General features: G+C 48.5%; 1 protein-coding gene across 2 annotated transcripts in view; it reads right to left on the bottom strand.

Annotated features, from left to right (window-relative positions):
- Positions 1–16784, bottom strand: part of DHRSX (dehydrogenase/reductase X-linked) — a 210240-nt gene that overhangs the window by 12147 nt on the left and 181309 nt on the right. For both annotated transcript variants that reach the window (XM_037735027.1, XM_017518853.2), the window contains exon 6: positions 12155–12362. In XM_037735027.1, the coding sequence (XP_037590955.1) occupies positions 12155–12362 (208 nt within the window). The remainder of the gene's footprint in view (positions 1–12154; positions 12363–16784) is intronic.

Raw genomic sequence — 16784 nt, 5'->3', positions numbered from 1 at the left:
CCCGGCTACACTTGATCTTAGCCAAAAGGCCGAGAAGCGATGAGAGGTTTTTTTCTTAATTGTACTTTCAGTACCGGGGCACGTGTGCAGATCTTGCAGGATTCCTGCAGGGTGGTTTGCCGTCTCCATCCCTCCAGGACTGAAAGTACGCAACTCTTGGCGTCTCACGAGTGAAAACTTAGCGCTTAAAGAAACGAATATTTTGCCGGGCGAGGTAGCTCATGCCTGTCACCTCAGCGCTTTGGGAGGCCGAGTCAGGTGGATCACCTGAGGTCAGGAGTTTGAGACCAGCCTGGCCAACACAGTGAAACCCCGTCTCTGCTAAACATGCAAGAACTAGCTGTGTGTGGTGGTGGGCGGCTGTAGTCCCAGCTACTCGGGAGGCTGAGGGAGGAGAGTTGCCTGAACTGGGGAGGTGGAGGTTGCAGTGGGCTGAGATCACACCACTGCAGTCCAGCCTGGGCCACAGAGCAAGACTCCGTCTCCAAGAAAGAAACAAGAGAAAAACCCCACTCAGACCATGGCCACAATTTCATGTGCTAGGTCCGCACAGACAGCATGACAGGGAGGGAGGCAGCAAAGCGTCTCCCGTCATTCTCAGAGTCACGTTGGTTAGAGGGTGACGTGAGCTGTGGAACTTGTCTCAGAGCTGGTGCAGAATAAGAAGGATTGGAGTCAGCCTTTCTCCTGCTGGCAAGGCAGGCCTCGGTCTTCCCTGCAAAGGCAGCCCCTTTCCTTCCTGACATCATGAAATCGTCTCTCTAGAAAGTGCAGCTGGAGCACACTGCACCTGCACCCCAGCCAGCCCTGCGCCCACACCTGTACCTGTCAGGCCGTGCCGAGAACCAGGCAGGGAGGGGACGGACGTGTCTGCTCAGAATCCTGCACCTGCTGGGAGCAACTCAGTGTCATGGGCTACAGGCTGGGTCAGAGCACCTTGGTTTTGGGTGTTCGAAGCTCAGTGAAGGGTTGAGTGAAGGGGAAGGAGAAAGATAGAGGAAGAAAAAAATCAATAGAGGGAAGAAAGAGAAAGAAGGAGAAAGGCAAAGAAGGAAGAAATAGGAGAAAGGAATGAAGAAAGGAAGGAAAGAAGGAAAAAAGGAAGGAAGGAAGGATGGAGGGAGGGAGGAGGCAGTAAGGAGGGAAGGAAGCAGAGAGCAGGAAAAGAGAGAAGGAAGGAAGGAGAGAGAAAGGAAAGAGAAAAAAGGAGAGTGGGGAAGGAGAGAAGGAGGGGAGAAGGAAGGAAGGAGGAAGAGAAAGAGGAAAGAAAAAAGGGAGAGAGGCAGGAAGGGAGGAAGAAAGGAAGGAAAAGAAGGGGCCGGGTGCAGTGGCCATGACTGCAGTTCCACACTTGGGGAGGCCGAGGCGGGCGGATCACGAGGTCAGGAGATCGAGACCATCGTGTCCAACACAGTGAAACCCGTCTCTACCGAAATACAAACAACAAGCCGGGCATGGTGGTGCGTGCCTGTAGTGCCAGGTACTCCGGAGTCTGAGGCAGGAGAATCGCTTGAACCTGGGAGGTTGAGGTTGCAGTGAGTCGAGATTCCAGTTTTGTGATTTCCACGGCGTTTCCACCGTGTAGCAAGAATTGATGCAGGTGACATCACCTCTAAGCTGCAGAGAACCTGCCGCCGCCGCCGCCTCCGCTGCCGCCGCCGCCGCCTCCTCCTCCTCCTCCTCCTCCTCCTTTCTTTTGAGACTGAGTCTCACACTGTCGCCCAGGCTGTACTGCAATGGCACTATCTCGGCTCACTGCAACCTCCGCCTCCCGGGTTCAAGTGATTCTCCTGCCTCAGCCTCCAGAGTAGCTGGGAATATAGGCACCCACCACCACACCCAGCTAATTTTTGTATTTTTAGTAGAGAGGGGGTTTCACCATGTTGGCCAGGGTGGTCTTGATCTCTTGACCTCATGATCCGCACACCTTGACCTCCCAAAGTGCTGGGATTACAGGTGTGAGCCACTGCACCCGGCCAAGAGAGCTAGCTTCTTTTCTCCCCATGCCCAGAGCTGGGGCTCCGTCCCCTGCAGTCCTGGAGTCAGGGGTCCTCACACTTAGCACACAACAGAGCAGCCACAGATCTTGTGAAAACAGCTGCACCCCTGGCGTTCCCGACTTGGCAGGTGTTAGGAGGCCTGAGAATCTGCATTTCCAATGAGCTCCCAGAGGCTGCTGGTCTCAGAGGCCACACTGGGAGTATCACTAATTCTGGCTTCCTATGTGGCTCTGGAAACCATACCCCATGGGCAAAATTCAGCAGGTACCTGTTTTTGTACAGGCTATTGGCTAAGAATGGTTTTTATATTCTTAAAGTGCTGTTAAAAAATTTAAAGAGAGGCCGGGTGCAGTAGCTCAAGCCTGTAATCCCAGCACTTTGGGAGGCCGACACTGGTGGATCATCTGAGGTTAGGAGTTTGAGACCAGCCTGGCCAACATGGAGAACTGTGTCTCTACTAAAAATACAGAAAAAAATTAGCTGGGCGTGGTGGCAGGCACTTGTAATCCCATCTACCTGGGAGGCTGACGCAGGAGAATTGCTTCAACACACAGCCCTGATCATGTACACAGCTAGACCCATGCACACAGCGAGACAATCACTTGAACCCAGGAGGCGGAGGTTGCAGTGAGCCGAAGTTGTGCCAGCACACTCCAGCCTCCGCAACAAGAGTGAAACTCTGTCTCCAAAAAAAAAAAAAAAAAATTCCTCAAGGATCTAGAACTAGAAATACCATTTGACCCAGCAATCCCATAGCTGAGTATGTGCACACGTATGCTTATTTTAGCATTGTTTACAATAGCAAAGACTTGGAACCAACCAAATGCCCATCCATTATAGACTGGACAAAGAAAATGTGGCACATAGACACCATGGAATACTATGCAGCCATGAAAAACGATGAGTTCATGTCCTTTGCAGGGACATGGATGAAGTTGGAAACCATCATTCTCAGCAAACAGACACAAGAACAGAAAACAAAAGTCCGCATGTTCTCACTCATAGGTGGGTGTTGAACAATGAGAACACACGGACAAGGCGGGGGAACATCACACACTGGGGTCTGTCATGGAGTGGGGGGCTAGGGGAGGGACAGCAGGGGGTGGGGGCATTGGGGACGGATAACATTAGGAGAAATACCTAATGTAGATGGTGGGGGGTTGGACCATGGCACGTGTATACGTATGTAACAATCCTGCACACTGCACATCTACCCCAGAACTTAAAGTATAATAAATAAATTTTCTTAGAAAAAGAAAGGAATATGCCAAAGAGACTAGAGGCCGCCCACAAAGACGAAAACACTCCCTATCCGGCCAAGCTCTTGTCTAGACCAAGGAGCTGCTGGTTCCCGGCAGAATTTAATGACCTGTCCCTCCACAGCCCTGATTCATAGGTGCTGTCTTCCACATGTTTTCAGAATGATGGAGTGCGCTACCCTGGTGGGGGCTTCTGCAGGGAAATGAAAGTTGCCTCGTGAATACACAACGCGGTCCTGTAAATCATGCTCCCCGTGGCTTAAATAACACATCCTGTTTTATCTACAGCTTTAAAAAAAATGACAATTGTAAAAGACTGGCAAAAGGACAGAAGACGCATAAATGTGAGCTCAATTCCAAGAATGCAGCATGTTCCCTTTTTTAAAAAAAATTATTTATTATACTTTAAGTTCTGGGGTGCATGTGCAGAGCACGCAGGTTTGTTACACAGGTATACACGTGCCACGGTGGTCTTCTGCACTCATCCCCACATCATCTACATTAGGTATTTCTCCTAATGCTCTCCCTCCCCAATCCCCCCACCCCTGGTCTCCCTCCCCTATTCCCATACCCCCTGCTATCCCTCCCCTAACCCCCACCCCCCAGGCCCCGGTGCGTGATGCTACCCTCCCAGTGTCCGTGTGTTCTCACTGTTCAACTCCCACTTCTGGGTGGGAACATGCGGTGTTTGGTTTTCTGTTCCTGTGTCAGTTTGCTGAGAATGATGGTTTCCAGCTTCATCCATGTCCCTGCAAAGGACATGAACTCATCCTTTTTTATGGCTGCATAGTATTCCATGGTGTCTTTGTGCCACGTTTTCTTTATCCAGTCTGTCATTGATGGGCATTTGGGTTAGTTCCAAGTCTTTGCTATTGTGAATAGTGTCACAATAAACACACGTGTGCATGTGTTCAAAGGAAAGGGAATCTTTTCTGTGAAGTGCCAGATGCCCGCTGGGGTTCCGGGGAGACGGTGCAGAAATGTAGTAAAATCTGCATGAAGCCACTCTTCATTCCTACGGACTGTTGAACTGCAAGCTAGGGGAACATTTCAACTTCTTTCAGTCCAGTGAATGTTTGTTAAATGCTCACCCACATATTGCCAGCTCTTGGGGCAAAGGAAGACACTCTCAGAAATAACCCGTGCTGCCTTGGACTTTCCCACAGGCATGGGCACTGGGTGGATGGTCAGGCACAAGTGCAGGAAAGAAACAGGATGGAATGCATGCAAAATAGCACAGAGGATGGAGTTTCAAGCACACTAAACACAGCCAGAAGCAATGCAGTCAGAGAGAGAGGAATGAATGGCTCCTAATTACATAATTACATAGGACTTTACAGCCGTGAAAATGCTTTCCCGTAGATTCTGTCAGCTATGCTCACAACAATCTTACGTGATATTATTATCCAGAATTAACAAATTAGAAAAGTGAGAGGCATGGCAGGGAAGGAGCAGAGAAGGCAGTAGCTGCAAGAAATAGCCACGTTCTGGTTCTTCAGGGTCCCTATCCTCATCATCACCGTTTTTTCTCTGCTTTGGGATTATGAGCCCTGATCCATGTACACGGCTGTCTCCATGAGCATGCATTCAGTACCTCCCTCCCTGCGTTCACCCACGCACACAGCCCTGATCCATGCACACAGCTGGATCTGATCCATGCATGCGGATCTGATCCATGCATGCAACCCTGATCCATGCACATGCATTCAGCATCTTCTTCTGTGGTTTATTCCATGCACGCAGCCTTGATCCGTGCACACAGCTGGCTCCATGTACATGTATTCAGCATCTCCCTCCCTGCCTCCACCCATGCACACAGCTCTGATCCATGAACATAGCTGTATCCATGTACATGCATTCTGCAACTCCCTCCCTGCCTTCACCCACGCACACAGCTCTGATCCATGAACACAGCTGTATCCGTGTACATGCATTCTGCACCTCCCTCTCTGCCTTCACCCAGGCACACAGCTCTGATCCATGAACACAGCTGTATCCGTGTACATGCATTCTGCACCTCCCTCCCTGCCCTCACCCACGCACACAGCTCTGATCCATGAACACAGCTGTATCCGTGTACATGCATTCTGCACCTCCCTCCCTGCCTCCATCTTTGAAGCTGCAGTCTCCATCCCTATTCTCCTCTCATTTGCAGATTCACATTCATGGTAGCACTGTGGGTGTATCTAAGTAGAGACCTCTCAAAGTCAACTCTCCCCAAGTCCCCACTGGGGCATTTCCCCATTCCTTCAACTCTTGGACGGACACTATCATTCTCTCAAATGACCTGAATCAGAAACCTCAAACTCTCTACTCCTTTCCAGATCCAACCAGTCAAGCCCACTTTAGGCTTTGCAAAAATGGGCCTCTTTGCAAAAATGGTCTCCTCCTCTTCCCGTGCACCGCCTCCAGCCCCAAAGGACCAGTGAAACCATGCCCTTAGCCAAGACTCACGTCAAGGGAGTGCATGCATGTACTGTGGCTGTGTAACAGGCCAGCACACGCTCGGTGGGTTAAAACAGCACATGTGTGTCCTCTTAAAGTTCTAGAGGTTAGAAAACAAAAACTGGATGTCACAGGGGTGAAATTGTGGTGTCGCAGGGCCGGTTCCTTCTGGAGCCTTCCAGGAAAAACCCTTTTCCTTGCCTTGCCCAGCCTCCAGGGGCTGTTCCTGTTGGCGCCTGGCCTCTTACTGCATCTTGAAAGCCAGGAGCCATGTCACCTCAGCTTCTGACTTCTTCTCTTTCTGTGGCTCTGATTTTCCTGTCTCCTACTGATGATGAGAGTGCATGACGTCCCCATCCCAAGATCTCCAATTTAAGCAAATCTGCAAAGTCCCCAATTGCCAAATGGTATGATGTAGACTGTTTGGGTGGTGGTTACGTTAAAAGCCCAGACAACATCACTACACAACACAGTCACATATACAGCCTGAACTTGTGCCCCAAAATCTGCTTTTAAAAACTCCCTTTGCCAAGGAAGTTCCCCATTCATAAACTGTGGGGATTAGGACGTGGACATCTCTGGGACCATTATTCTGTCTCCCACATGGGGATTAGGACGTGGACATCTTTGGAGCCATTAGCCATTATTCTGTCTCCCACATGGGGATTAGGATGTGGACATCTTTGGAGCCATTATTCTGTCTCCCACATGGGGATTAGGATGTGGACATCTTTGGGGTCATTATTCTGTCTACCACATGGGAATTAGGACATGGACATCTTTGGGGCCATTATTCTGTCTCCCACATGGAGATCAGGTTGTGGACATCTGTGGGGCCATTATTCTGTCTCCCACATGGGGATCAGGTTGTGGGCATCTTTGGGGTCATTATTCTGTCTGTCATATGGGAATTAGGACGTGAATATCTTTGTGGACATTATTCTGTCTAGAATATGGAGATTGGGATGTGGACATCTTTAGAATACATGATTCGGTCTATCTCCTGGGTCTGCCTCCTGTACTAGACCACTTCATCTGAATTCCAGTTTCTTAGAAGAGATCAGTGAATCACATTACCATTATGAGAAATAGACCCATTACTTATCAATCAATAAATAAGCCAGCTGGTGAGATGACCTCTACTAAAAATACAAAAACTAGCTGATCGTGATGGTGTGCTCCTGTAATCCCAACTACTCAGGAGGCTGAGGCAGGAGAATCGCTTGAACTCAGAAGGCAGAGGTTGCAGTGAGCCGAGATTGTGCCATTGCACTCCAGCAAACCGACACTCCGTCTCCAAAAGAAAAAGAACACAAAGACTTGAACATCACACAGATTCTCCCCAGGGTCCACTAGGCAGGTCCTCCGAGTCTTTTTATTTTATTTTTTTGTTGAGATGGAGTTTCACTTTTGTTGCCCAGGCTGGAGTGCAATGGCACAATCTCGGCTCACTGCAACCTCTGCCTCACTAGCTCAAGCGATTCTCCTGCCTCAGCCTCCCTAGTAGCTGGCATTAGAGGCATGAGCCACCACGCCCGGCTAATTTTTTGTATTTTTAGTAGAGACGGGGTTTCACCACGTTGGCCAGGCTGGTCTTGAATTCCTGATCTCAAGTGATCCGCCCACCTCAGCCTCCCAAAGTGCTGGGATTACTGGCATGAGACACTGTGCTTGGCTGGTCTTCCAAGTCTTAATATACAAGGCATGCATGCATACACACTAGGAAATAATACATATACAGCAATACAGAATGATCTTTATAAAGACAGCATCATAGCTACCACTGCTGCATAGACTTTTCTTTAAAATTCTTACATTTATTTCATTTCCATGCTAATGCATATTCTTCTGCTTTATAATTTTAAAGTTTCCATAATGTTTTCTCTTATATAAAGGCACTATGACTCAAGAAATGTCCCGTGGTTGTTTTTAATCCAAATTTGCAGATGATGATCAAAGGATTAAAGAATGATTCATGTGGCTAGAATTCCACTTTGCTTGTTGAATATTTAGAAAAAAAAATAAAATCAAGGCCAGTGACGGTGGCTCATGCCTGTAATCCCAGCACTCTGGGAGGACGAGGTGGGAGAATCGCTTGAAGCCAGGATTTCGAGGCTTCAGCAAGTGACTCAGTCATAATCCCAGTGAATAAGAGCATCCTGAGTGAAGAGTGAGATCCCGTCTGTATGAAATAATACGCTGCAGGCAGGGATACAGAGCAAGACCTAGCCTAGAAAAAATTTAAAAGAAAAAAGGAAGCAAATGCTGTCCTCAGATACTGAAGTCATTCTGAGGAATTCACAGGATTTCATAAGGACTGGATGTGTGGAAGTGTCAGTGTTTTGTTAGTGAAAACTTAGTGCTTAAAAAAACTAATATTTTCTCAGGTGCAGTGGCTCACACCTGTAATCTCAGCATTTCGGGAGGCAGAGGGAGGTGGATCACCTGAGGTCAGGAGTTCAAGACCAGCCTGGTCAACATGGGGAGACCCTGTCTCTACTAAAAATACAAAAATCAGTTAGGCATGGTTGCACATGCCTGTAGTACCAGCTACTCAGGAGGCTGAGGCAGGAGAATCACTTGAACCCAGGACATGGAGGCTGTGGTGCACTGAGATTGCGCCACTGCACTCCAGCCTGGAAAACAAGAGGGAAACTTTGTCTCAAGAAAACCCCCAAAAAACTAATATTTTGAAATTTCTTTGCTTGAGGAATTAGAGATTCAAAGAACAATTGATAAGAAAGCAAACTGCAAAATAAGTGAGGTAATTAATCCCTTAGAAAAGTCCAGGCTGGCGGTGGACAGCTGATTTCATAAGAGACTTTGAGATGAAATCAAGAGCAAAGCCGGGCAGTCCAACGGGAAGAAAAGGGAATCTATAACTACGCTCATTAATTCCAAACCTTGATGAAGCAGTTATCTAAAGAGAAAATCAGTCTAAACTGGCTCACAAAGAGGTGGAAAACTTCAACAAACCAATACACGGTAAGAAATGTTGAAAGCTGAGTGAGAATCGGTCTTTTGAAAATTCCCTGGCCCATGCGGTTTTGAAGGCGAACCGTGGCCGTGTTTCAAAAGCACTTTAAAAAATGATAATTAGATGGTTCTGCAATGTAATGGGAAAAATAGAAAAACTTCTCAAGGTTCTTTCTTTTCTTTTGTAAACAAATTATTAAAACTTCAGTATCCCAGCTTGAGATAGACAGGAAAGAAAGTAAATCTATAGCTCCCAGATAAATGTCATTGCAAAAGACCTCACTGGGGATGGGCACGGTGACTCTTGACTCATCCTAGCACTTTGGGAGACTGAGGTGGGCAGATCACTTGAGGTCAGGAGTTCGAGACCAGCCTGGCCAATGTGCTGAAACCCTGTCTTTACTAAAAATACAAAAACTAGCCAGGCATGGTGGCACACACCTGTAATCCCAGCTACTCAGGAGGCTGAGTCAGGAGAATTGCTTGAACCTGGGAGGCAGAGGTTGCAGTGAGCCGAGACAGTGCTACTGCATCCCAGCCTGAGTGACAAGGGCAAAACTCTGTCAAAGAAAGAAAGAAAGAAAGAAAGAAGGAAAGAAGGAAGGAAGGAAGGAAGGAAGGAAGAAAGGAGGGAGGGAGGGAGGGAAGGAAGGAAGGAGGGAAGGAAGGAAGGAGGGAGGGAGGGAAGGACGGAAGGAAGGAAGGAGGGAAGGAAGGAAGGAGGGAAGGAAGGAAGGAGGGAAGGAAGGAAGGAGGGAAGGAAGGGAAAAGACAGGAGAGAAGAGGAGGGCGGGGAAGGGAGAAGAGGGGAGAAGAGAAAAAAGAAAAAGGAAAAGCAAGCTTGAACCCAGGAGGTGGAGGCTGCAGTGAGCCAAGATCACGCCACTGCACTCCAGCCTGGATGACAGAGCAAGACTCCATCTCAAAAACAAACAAACAAAAGAACAACACCCAAAAAAACTGAAGGGAATAGCTGGGGTATGAGTCATTGCCCTGCGTAAGAAGACAACGTACCAGGACAACAAAGATCATTGCAGAAATGTGGGCCATTCAATTGTTGGGTCTTAAAACACCAGCACCCCCAAGGCTGGTGCTTTGTCCTGCTCAACTGAAGGACAAGGCTTACGCCCAGGCTGGAGTGCAGTGGCACAACCTCGGCTCACTGCAACCTCCACCTCGCTGGTTCCAGTGATTCTCCTGCCTCAGCTTCCCAAGTAGCTGGGATTACATACGCCCAGCACCACACCTGGCTAATTTTTTGTATTTTTAGTAGAAACGGGGTTTCAACATCTCTCTGACCTCCCCCTCTGTGGGAATTTACTCAGGGTGGTGGCAAAAATATTAAGGGAAAAATAGTAGAGAACGTTATAGAATACAGTCTGGAACACTTTTGGAAGGCAAGGCCTCACGGTTTTTTCTGTAGTTCCTGGCTGAAGGCAGCCAGAGTCTCTTGGCAGGAGCAACAGAGATTAGGTGTTGGGGTTCACTCGGGGTGTCTGGCCAAATATTAGCAAAATATTAGGGAACGTTTTAAGATTATAGTCTGGAGCCTTTGGGAAGGTTGAAGGGTTTCTTTTTTTCTTTTTTAAAAATTATACTGTAAGTTCTGGGGTACGCATGCAGATCACGCAGGATTGTTACACAGGTACACACATGCCATGGTGGTTTGCTGCATCCATCCCCCTGTCATCTACATTGGTATTTCTCCTAATGTTCTCCCTCCCCAGCCCCCCATGCCCTGCTATCCCTCCCCTAACCTGACTACCCTCCAACAGGCCGCGATGTGTGAGGTTCCCCTCCCTGTGTCCACGTGTTCTCTTTGTTCAACACCCACTTATGAGTGAGAACATGTGGTGTTTGATTTTCTGTTCTTGTGTCAGTTTTCTGAGAATGATGGTTTCTAGTTTCATCCATATTCCTGCAGAGGACATGAACTCATCCTTTTTGATGAGGGTAAAGCTCTTCTCTGAAATTCCCCAAAGTCTGGACCCACCAGAGGAGGAGGAAGGACCCAGGGCCCCTTCCCTGGGTTTCCGAACCCATATCGCAGGCGAGAAGCCTGGCATCTGTCGACAGCTGTGTACAAATGCCTCAGAAACCACTGTCTGTTCTGCGGGTTCGACCATCGCTGTCACGGGCCGCTGTGCATTCTTCCACCCCACTGACTTCCCTTAAAAACCATTTACTGTTCCCCTAAATTCACCCCAATTCCCCACTCCCTGTCCCTTAAAAAGAAGAGTCCATACCCCCCAGTGTGACGCGGCAATCCCTCTGTCTTTCTGCTCCATGTGTGAGAATACATTTTCATGACCTTTCCTTTATTCATCTTGGAATAAGGGAAATTGTATTTTGTGAGTTGATTTTTCGGCAAACCTTTGGAGGGCAAAGGGGGACGTTTTTCCATTGGCCCCTACCACAGCCTCGCCAAAGGGTCTCCAGCTCCTAAGAAGATTCATTTATGGCCCCTACACAGTGACAGACGGTCACCCACTGAGCTGGTAGATAGGGTTTTGGGGTGAGAATATACAAATAAATCCCTGAATCTATGCACCCAGCACCCCACACACGCTGCCTGGAAGTGCCTGTGTCAGGGCTGTGTGAGCCAGAGCGACTCCATCTTCAGAAGGGACTGGATAAACTGAGGCTGAGCCCTCCCAGATAGTGAAGGCATTCTAAGGCATGGGATGAGACAGAAGGTGGGCACAAGACACAGGTCATAAAGACCTTGCTGACAAAACAGCCTGCAGTCATGAAGCCGGCCAGAACCCAGCAGAACCAAGATGGCGACAAAAGGGCCCTCCGGTCATCCTCACTGCTACGCTCTCACCAGAGCCATGACAGTTTGCAAATGCCGTGGCGATGTCAGGAAGCCACCCTGTATGGTCTAAAAAGGGGAGGCATGACGAACCCACCCCTTGTTTAGCATATCATCAAGGAATAACCGTAAAAAGGGGCGACCAGCTGCCCTCGAGGCTGCTCTGTCTATGGAATCACCATTCTTTATTCACTGATTTTATCTTTTTTTATTTGACACTGAGTCTTGCTCTGTCACCCAGACTCAAGTGCAGTGATGCGATCTCGGCTCACTGCGACCTCTGCCTCCCAGGTTCAAGCAATTCTCTGCCTCAGTCTCCTGAGTAGCTGGGCTTACAGGCAGCTGCCACCATGCCTGGCTAATTTTTGTATTTTTAGCAGGGACAGGGTCTCACCATGCTGGCCAAGCTGGTCTCGAACTCCTGACCTCATGATCCACCCACCTTTCCCTCCCAAAGTGCTGGGATGACAGGCATGAACCACCGCGCCTGGCCTATGATTTTCTTGATAAACTTGCTTTCGTTTTGCACTGCAGACTGCTGTGAATTATTTCTTGCATGAGATCCAAGAACCCTGTCTTGGGGTCTGCATGGGGAGCTCCTATTTCCTGTAAACAGCTTCAGGTGTAGCCGTGAAAGCACAGAAGCCGAAGTGCCTTACCTTGAAAAGCAACCAGCCGAGAAGCTTCTTCATCAGACGTGTACCCCAGAACAGATGTCTGTAGAGGTCCGTGTCGACCACGCCGGGGTCCACAACGTTGGCCGTCACGTGGCTCCCCGCAGCCGCCAGCAGCCCCTGCAGGTGGTAGGTGAAGAGGACGAGGGCCCGCTTGCTCTGGGCGTAGGCTCCATGGGGTGAGTAGCAGGCATTTTGGGGCAAACAGGACAAGGTGTAAGAGGCTGACCGCATTCACGCCTAAACGCTTCGTCCTGACGGCAACTGTGGCTTCGGCCACGTCTACAGGCAGCCACCTCCCGCGGACCCACGTGTGATCGCGCAGTCTGTTGGCCAGTTTTGCAATGCATGTGGATTTTTCTAGTTCATCTTTCTATTACAAACGCATCCCTTAATTGTACTGGGTCAGAGATGTTAAATGACGTTACTAATTTTTTTTTTGAGGCTCACTCTGTCCACCCAGTCATGAATAACCCACGCTTGTTTAGCATATCATCAGGAAATAACCATAAAACTGGGCAAGCAGCAGCCCTCTGGACTGCTCTGCCTGTGGAGTAGTCATTCTTTATTCCTTTTTTTAATTCTATTTTTTTGAGACGGAGTCTCGCTCTGTCGCCCAGGCTGGAGTGCAGTGGCATGATCTTGGCTTACTGGAACCTCCTCCTCCCAGGTTCAAGTGATTCTCCTGCCTCAGCCTCCTGAGTAGCTGGGATTACAGGCACGCGCCACCCCACCTGGCTAATTTTTGTATTTTTAGTAGAGACAGGGTTTCAGTATGCTAGCCAGGCTGGTCTCGAACTCCTGACCTCGTGATCCACCCACCTTGAACTGCCAAAGTTCTGGGATTACAGGCGTGAGCCACCGTGCCTGGCCAGAGATGTTAAATTATGTTACTATTTTTTTTTTTTGAGATAGAATCTCACTCTGTCGCCCAGGCTGGAGTGCAAGGGTGCAAACTCGGCTCACCGAAACCTCCGCCGCCTGTGTTCAAGCGATTCTCTTCCCTCAGCCTCCCAAGTAGCTGAGAGTACAGGCACTCACCACCACACCCGGCTAATTTTTGTATTTTTAGTAGACATGAGGTTTCACCAGGTTACCCAGGCTGGTCTCGAACTCCTGACCTCAGGGGATCCGACTTTGACCTCCCAAAGCGCTGGGGCTACAGGCATGAGCCACAGTGCCAGGACTACGTTACACATTTTTGAAAGGGGGTTCTTAATTTTTTTAATTTTTGAAGTTCTAATTATTATCAATATACAATAATTATACATATTTACATTGCACATGTGATATAAATTTTGTTGTTTTTGAGACAGTGTCTCCCCCTTGCCCAGGCTGGAGTACAGTGGTAGTCATAGCTCACTGTAGCCTCAAAGTTTTGGGCTCAAGTGATCTTCCTGCCTCAGCCTCCAAGTCACCTGGGAAAACAGGTGCGTATCACCACGCCCAGCTAATTTTAATTTTTTTGTAGAGATGGTGTCTAGTTTATGTTAACCCAGCTGGCCTTGAACTCCTGGCCTCAAGTGATTCTCAGGCCTGTATTCCCAGCACTTTGGGAGGCCGAGGCAGGAGGACCCATTGACCTCAGAAGTTTGAGACCAGCTTGGGCAACATAGCAAGACCCCATCTCTACAAAAAAATTTTTTAAAAATTAGCTGCGTGTGGAGGCAAGTATTTGTGGTCCCGGTTACTGTGGAGGGTGAGGTAAGAGGACTGCTTGAGCCCACAAGGTTGGAGCACTGGTGAGCCAGGTTCACTCCACAGCCCTCTAGCCTGGGCAACAGAGTGAGACCCTGATTCCAAAAGGAAGAAAAACAGAACAAGACTTGTCTCAGACCTCAAATCCAGGAGACAGATTTCAGCCTGACCTTTGTGTTTTTTCTCTCCAGCCTTGCAACAAAAGAAATACCAGAAAAAAAGCAATACTCTTTCTGAAAAGCCGGTGCCTCGGTCTTCACCCCTGTGGACATGAAGCAGGAAGCCCATTTGCTTAACAAAAGGAACAGAAGTTTTTCTTTTTTCCCTTAAAGTTGATTTCCTCTGATATTAGTGTAGCTCATCAGCTTTTTTGGGGTGGGGATTGATGTGCCCTCCTGGCTGTTTTTCCCTTATCCTTTCAACCTCAATAATTATTTTTTATAATACGAGAAAAATCATGGATGTGATTCACCCGATTAAGCATTCAATACATTTCAGCGCAAATGCATATGCGGTTAGATGCCACACTGACTGGTCCTCCCACCATCTACTGAATGCTACCTGTTCATCTGGTCTCCTTTGTTTGTTTGTTTTTGAGACGGAGTCTAGCTCTGTCACCAGGCTAGAGTGCAGTGGTGTGATCTCGGCTCACCGCAACCTCTGCCTCCTGGGTTCAAGCAATTCTCCTGCCTCAGCCTCTTGAGTAGCTGGGATTACAGGCACCTGCCACCATGCCTGGCTAATTTTTGTATATTTAGTAGAGGCAAAGTTTCACCACGTTGGCCAGGCTGGTCTCTGCCTCTTGACCTCGTGATCTGCCTGCTTCGGCCTCCCAAAGTGCTGGGATTACAGGCATGAGCCACCGCACCTGGCCTGTTTTGTCTTTTTTGAAACAGGGTTTCACTGTGTCACCCAGACTGGAGTGCAGTGGCACAATCTTGGTTCACTGAAATCACCACCTGCCCGGTTCAAGCGATTCTCCTGCCTCAGCCTCCTGAGTGGCCCAGGACTACAGGTGCCTGCCACCACACCCAGCTAATTTTTTTGTATTTTTAGCAGAGACGGGAGTTTTGCCATGTTGGCAGGCTGATCTCCAACTCCTGACCTCAAGTTATCCACCCACCTGAGCCTCCCAAAGTGCTGGGATTACAGGCATGAGCCACTGTGCCCAGCCTGTTTTTTTGGAACAATATCTCACTCTGTCACCCAGGCTGGAGTGCAGTGGCATGATCTTGGCTCACTGAAATCACCACCTGCCTGGTTCAAGCGATTCTCCTGCCTCAGCCTCCCAAAGTGCTGGGATTACAGGCATGAGCTACTGTGCCCGGCCTGTTTTTTTGGAACAAGGTCTCACTCTGTCACACAGGCTGGAGTGCAGTGGCATGATTTTGGCTCACTGCAACCTCCACCTGCCACGTTCAAGTGATTTTCCTTCCTCAGCGTCCCGAATAGCCAGGACTATAGGTGCCCACCACCATACCCAGCTAATTTTTTGTATTTTTAGTGGAGATGGGAGTTTTACCATATGGCCACGCTGTTCTTGAACTCCTGACCTCAAGGTATCCACCTGCCTCAGCCTCTCAAAGTGCTGACATTACAGTCATGAGTCACTTGTGGTCTTTTTCTTTTAGATTCTCACCCAGGCTGAAATGCAGTCGCACAACCTCTGCCTCCCAAGTTCAAGCAATTCTTGTGCCTCAGCCTCCAGGGTAGCTGGCATTACAGGGATGCATCACCACGCCTAGCTGACATTTTTGTATCTTTAGTAGAGACGGGGTTTTACTATGTTAGCCAGGCTGGTCTCGAACTCCTGACCTCAGGTGATCCACCTACCCAGACCTCCTAAAGTGCTCCATTACAGGTGTGAGCCACGGCGCCCGGCCACATGTGGTCTTCGTGATGAGTCTCAAATCACAAAACACATTCACACACGCAATTTTGCAAATTTACCAAGCTACGAAGAATTTTCCTCACATGTATTGCAAGGTCTGCAGTGTGCTAAGCACAACTGTTTGCAACTTGGTTCAAGCAGCTTAGAGAAACATTTTGGTATCACAGGACACAGTGATAAAAATCGATCCAATAACTGTGGTACAGTGAGAAACGTCCCCCTCTCTCTCTGTCCCTCGTAAGCTCAATCACCAGAAGCTTAGAAAACTGACTGTTTCCAGCTATGCCCCGTAAATACGTTCCACCTTTTATACTGATGCCTTAGAAATACTTTTTTTTTTTTTTTTTGAGATGGAGTCTCGCCCTGTTGCCAGGCTGGAGTGCAATGGCGCGATCTCGGCTCACTGCAACCTCCGCCTCCTGAGTTCAAGTGATCCTCCTGCCTCAGCCTCCCGAGTAGCTGGGATTACAGGCACCTGCCACCATGCCTGGCTCATTTTTACAGGGTTTCACTATGTTGGTCAGGCTGGTCTCGAACTCCTGACCTGAGGTGATCCACCCGCCTCGGCCTCCCACAGCGCTGGATTAGAGGCCTGAGCCACCACACCCTCGCTGGCCAGAAACAGTTTTTAAAGAGCTGTTATTTGTGGTGTGCATCGTGTGCCTTGAAGGTACACAGCCATCATACACTCCTTTTAGAATTTAATGCTAGGAGGCTGTAGAATTGGCCTCATAGTTCTTTTCCATAAGACAAGGAGAAGTATTTGAGCAATAACGTTTCCTCTGGCTCAAGAGATGCCAGAGGCAATCAACTTGCTATACAATTACCTTAACAATATTTCAAGGTGGCTGAAGCTTCATAGCTCTTGCTTCTTTTAGACATATATAAATATATTTTAATTTTCTGAATTAAGCACATGGTCTATGTATCCTAAAGGAAGCTGTGAACGGAGAGTATCCTGGGTCCCCAAAATCAAAAAGCTAAAAATACAGTCTAGTTGGAACGTGCTCAAGGCAAACCTACCTT

The sequence above is a fragment of the Cebus imitator genome, unplaced genomic scaffold, assembly GCF_001604975.1.
Source record: "Cebus imitator isolate Cc_AM_T3 unplaced genomic scaffold, Cebus_imitator-1.0 Scaffold708, whole genome shotgun sequence".
Lineage (NCBI taxonomy): Eukaryota > Metazoa > Chordata > Mammalia > Primates > Cebidae > Cebus > Cebus imitator.
This window is presented reverse-complemented; position numbering and strand designations above follow the sequence as displayed.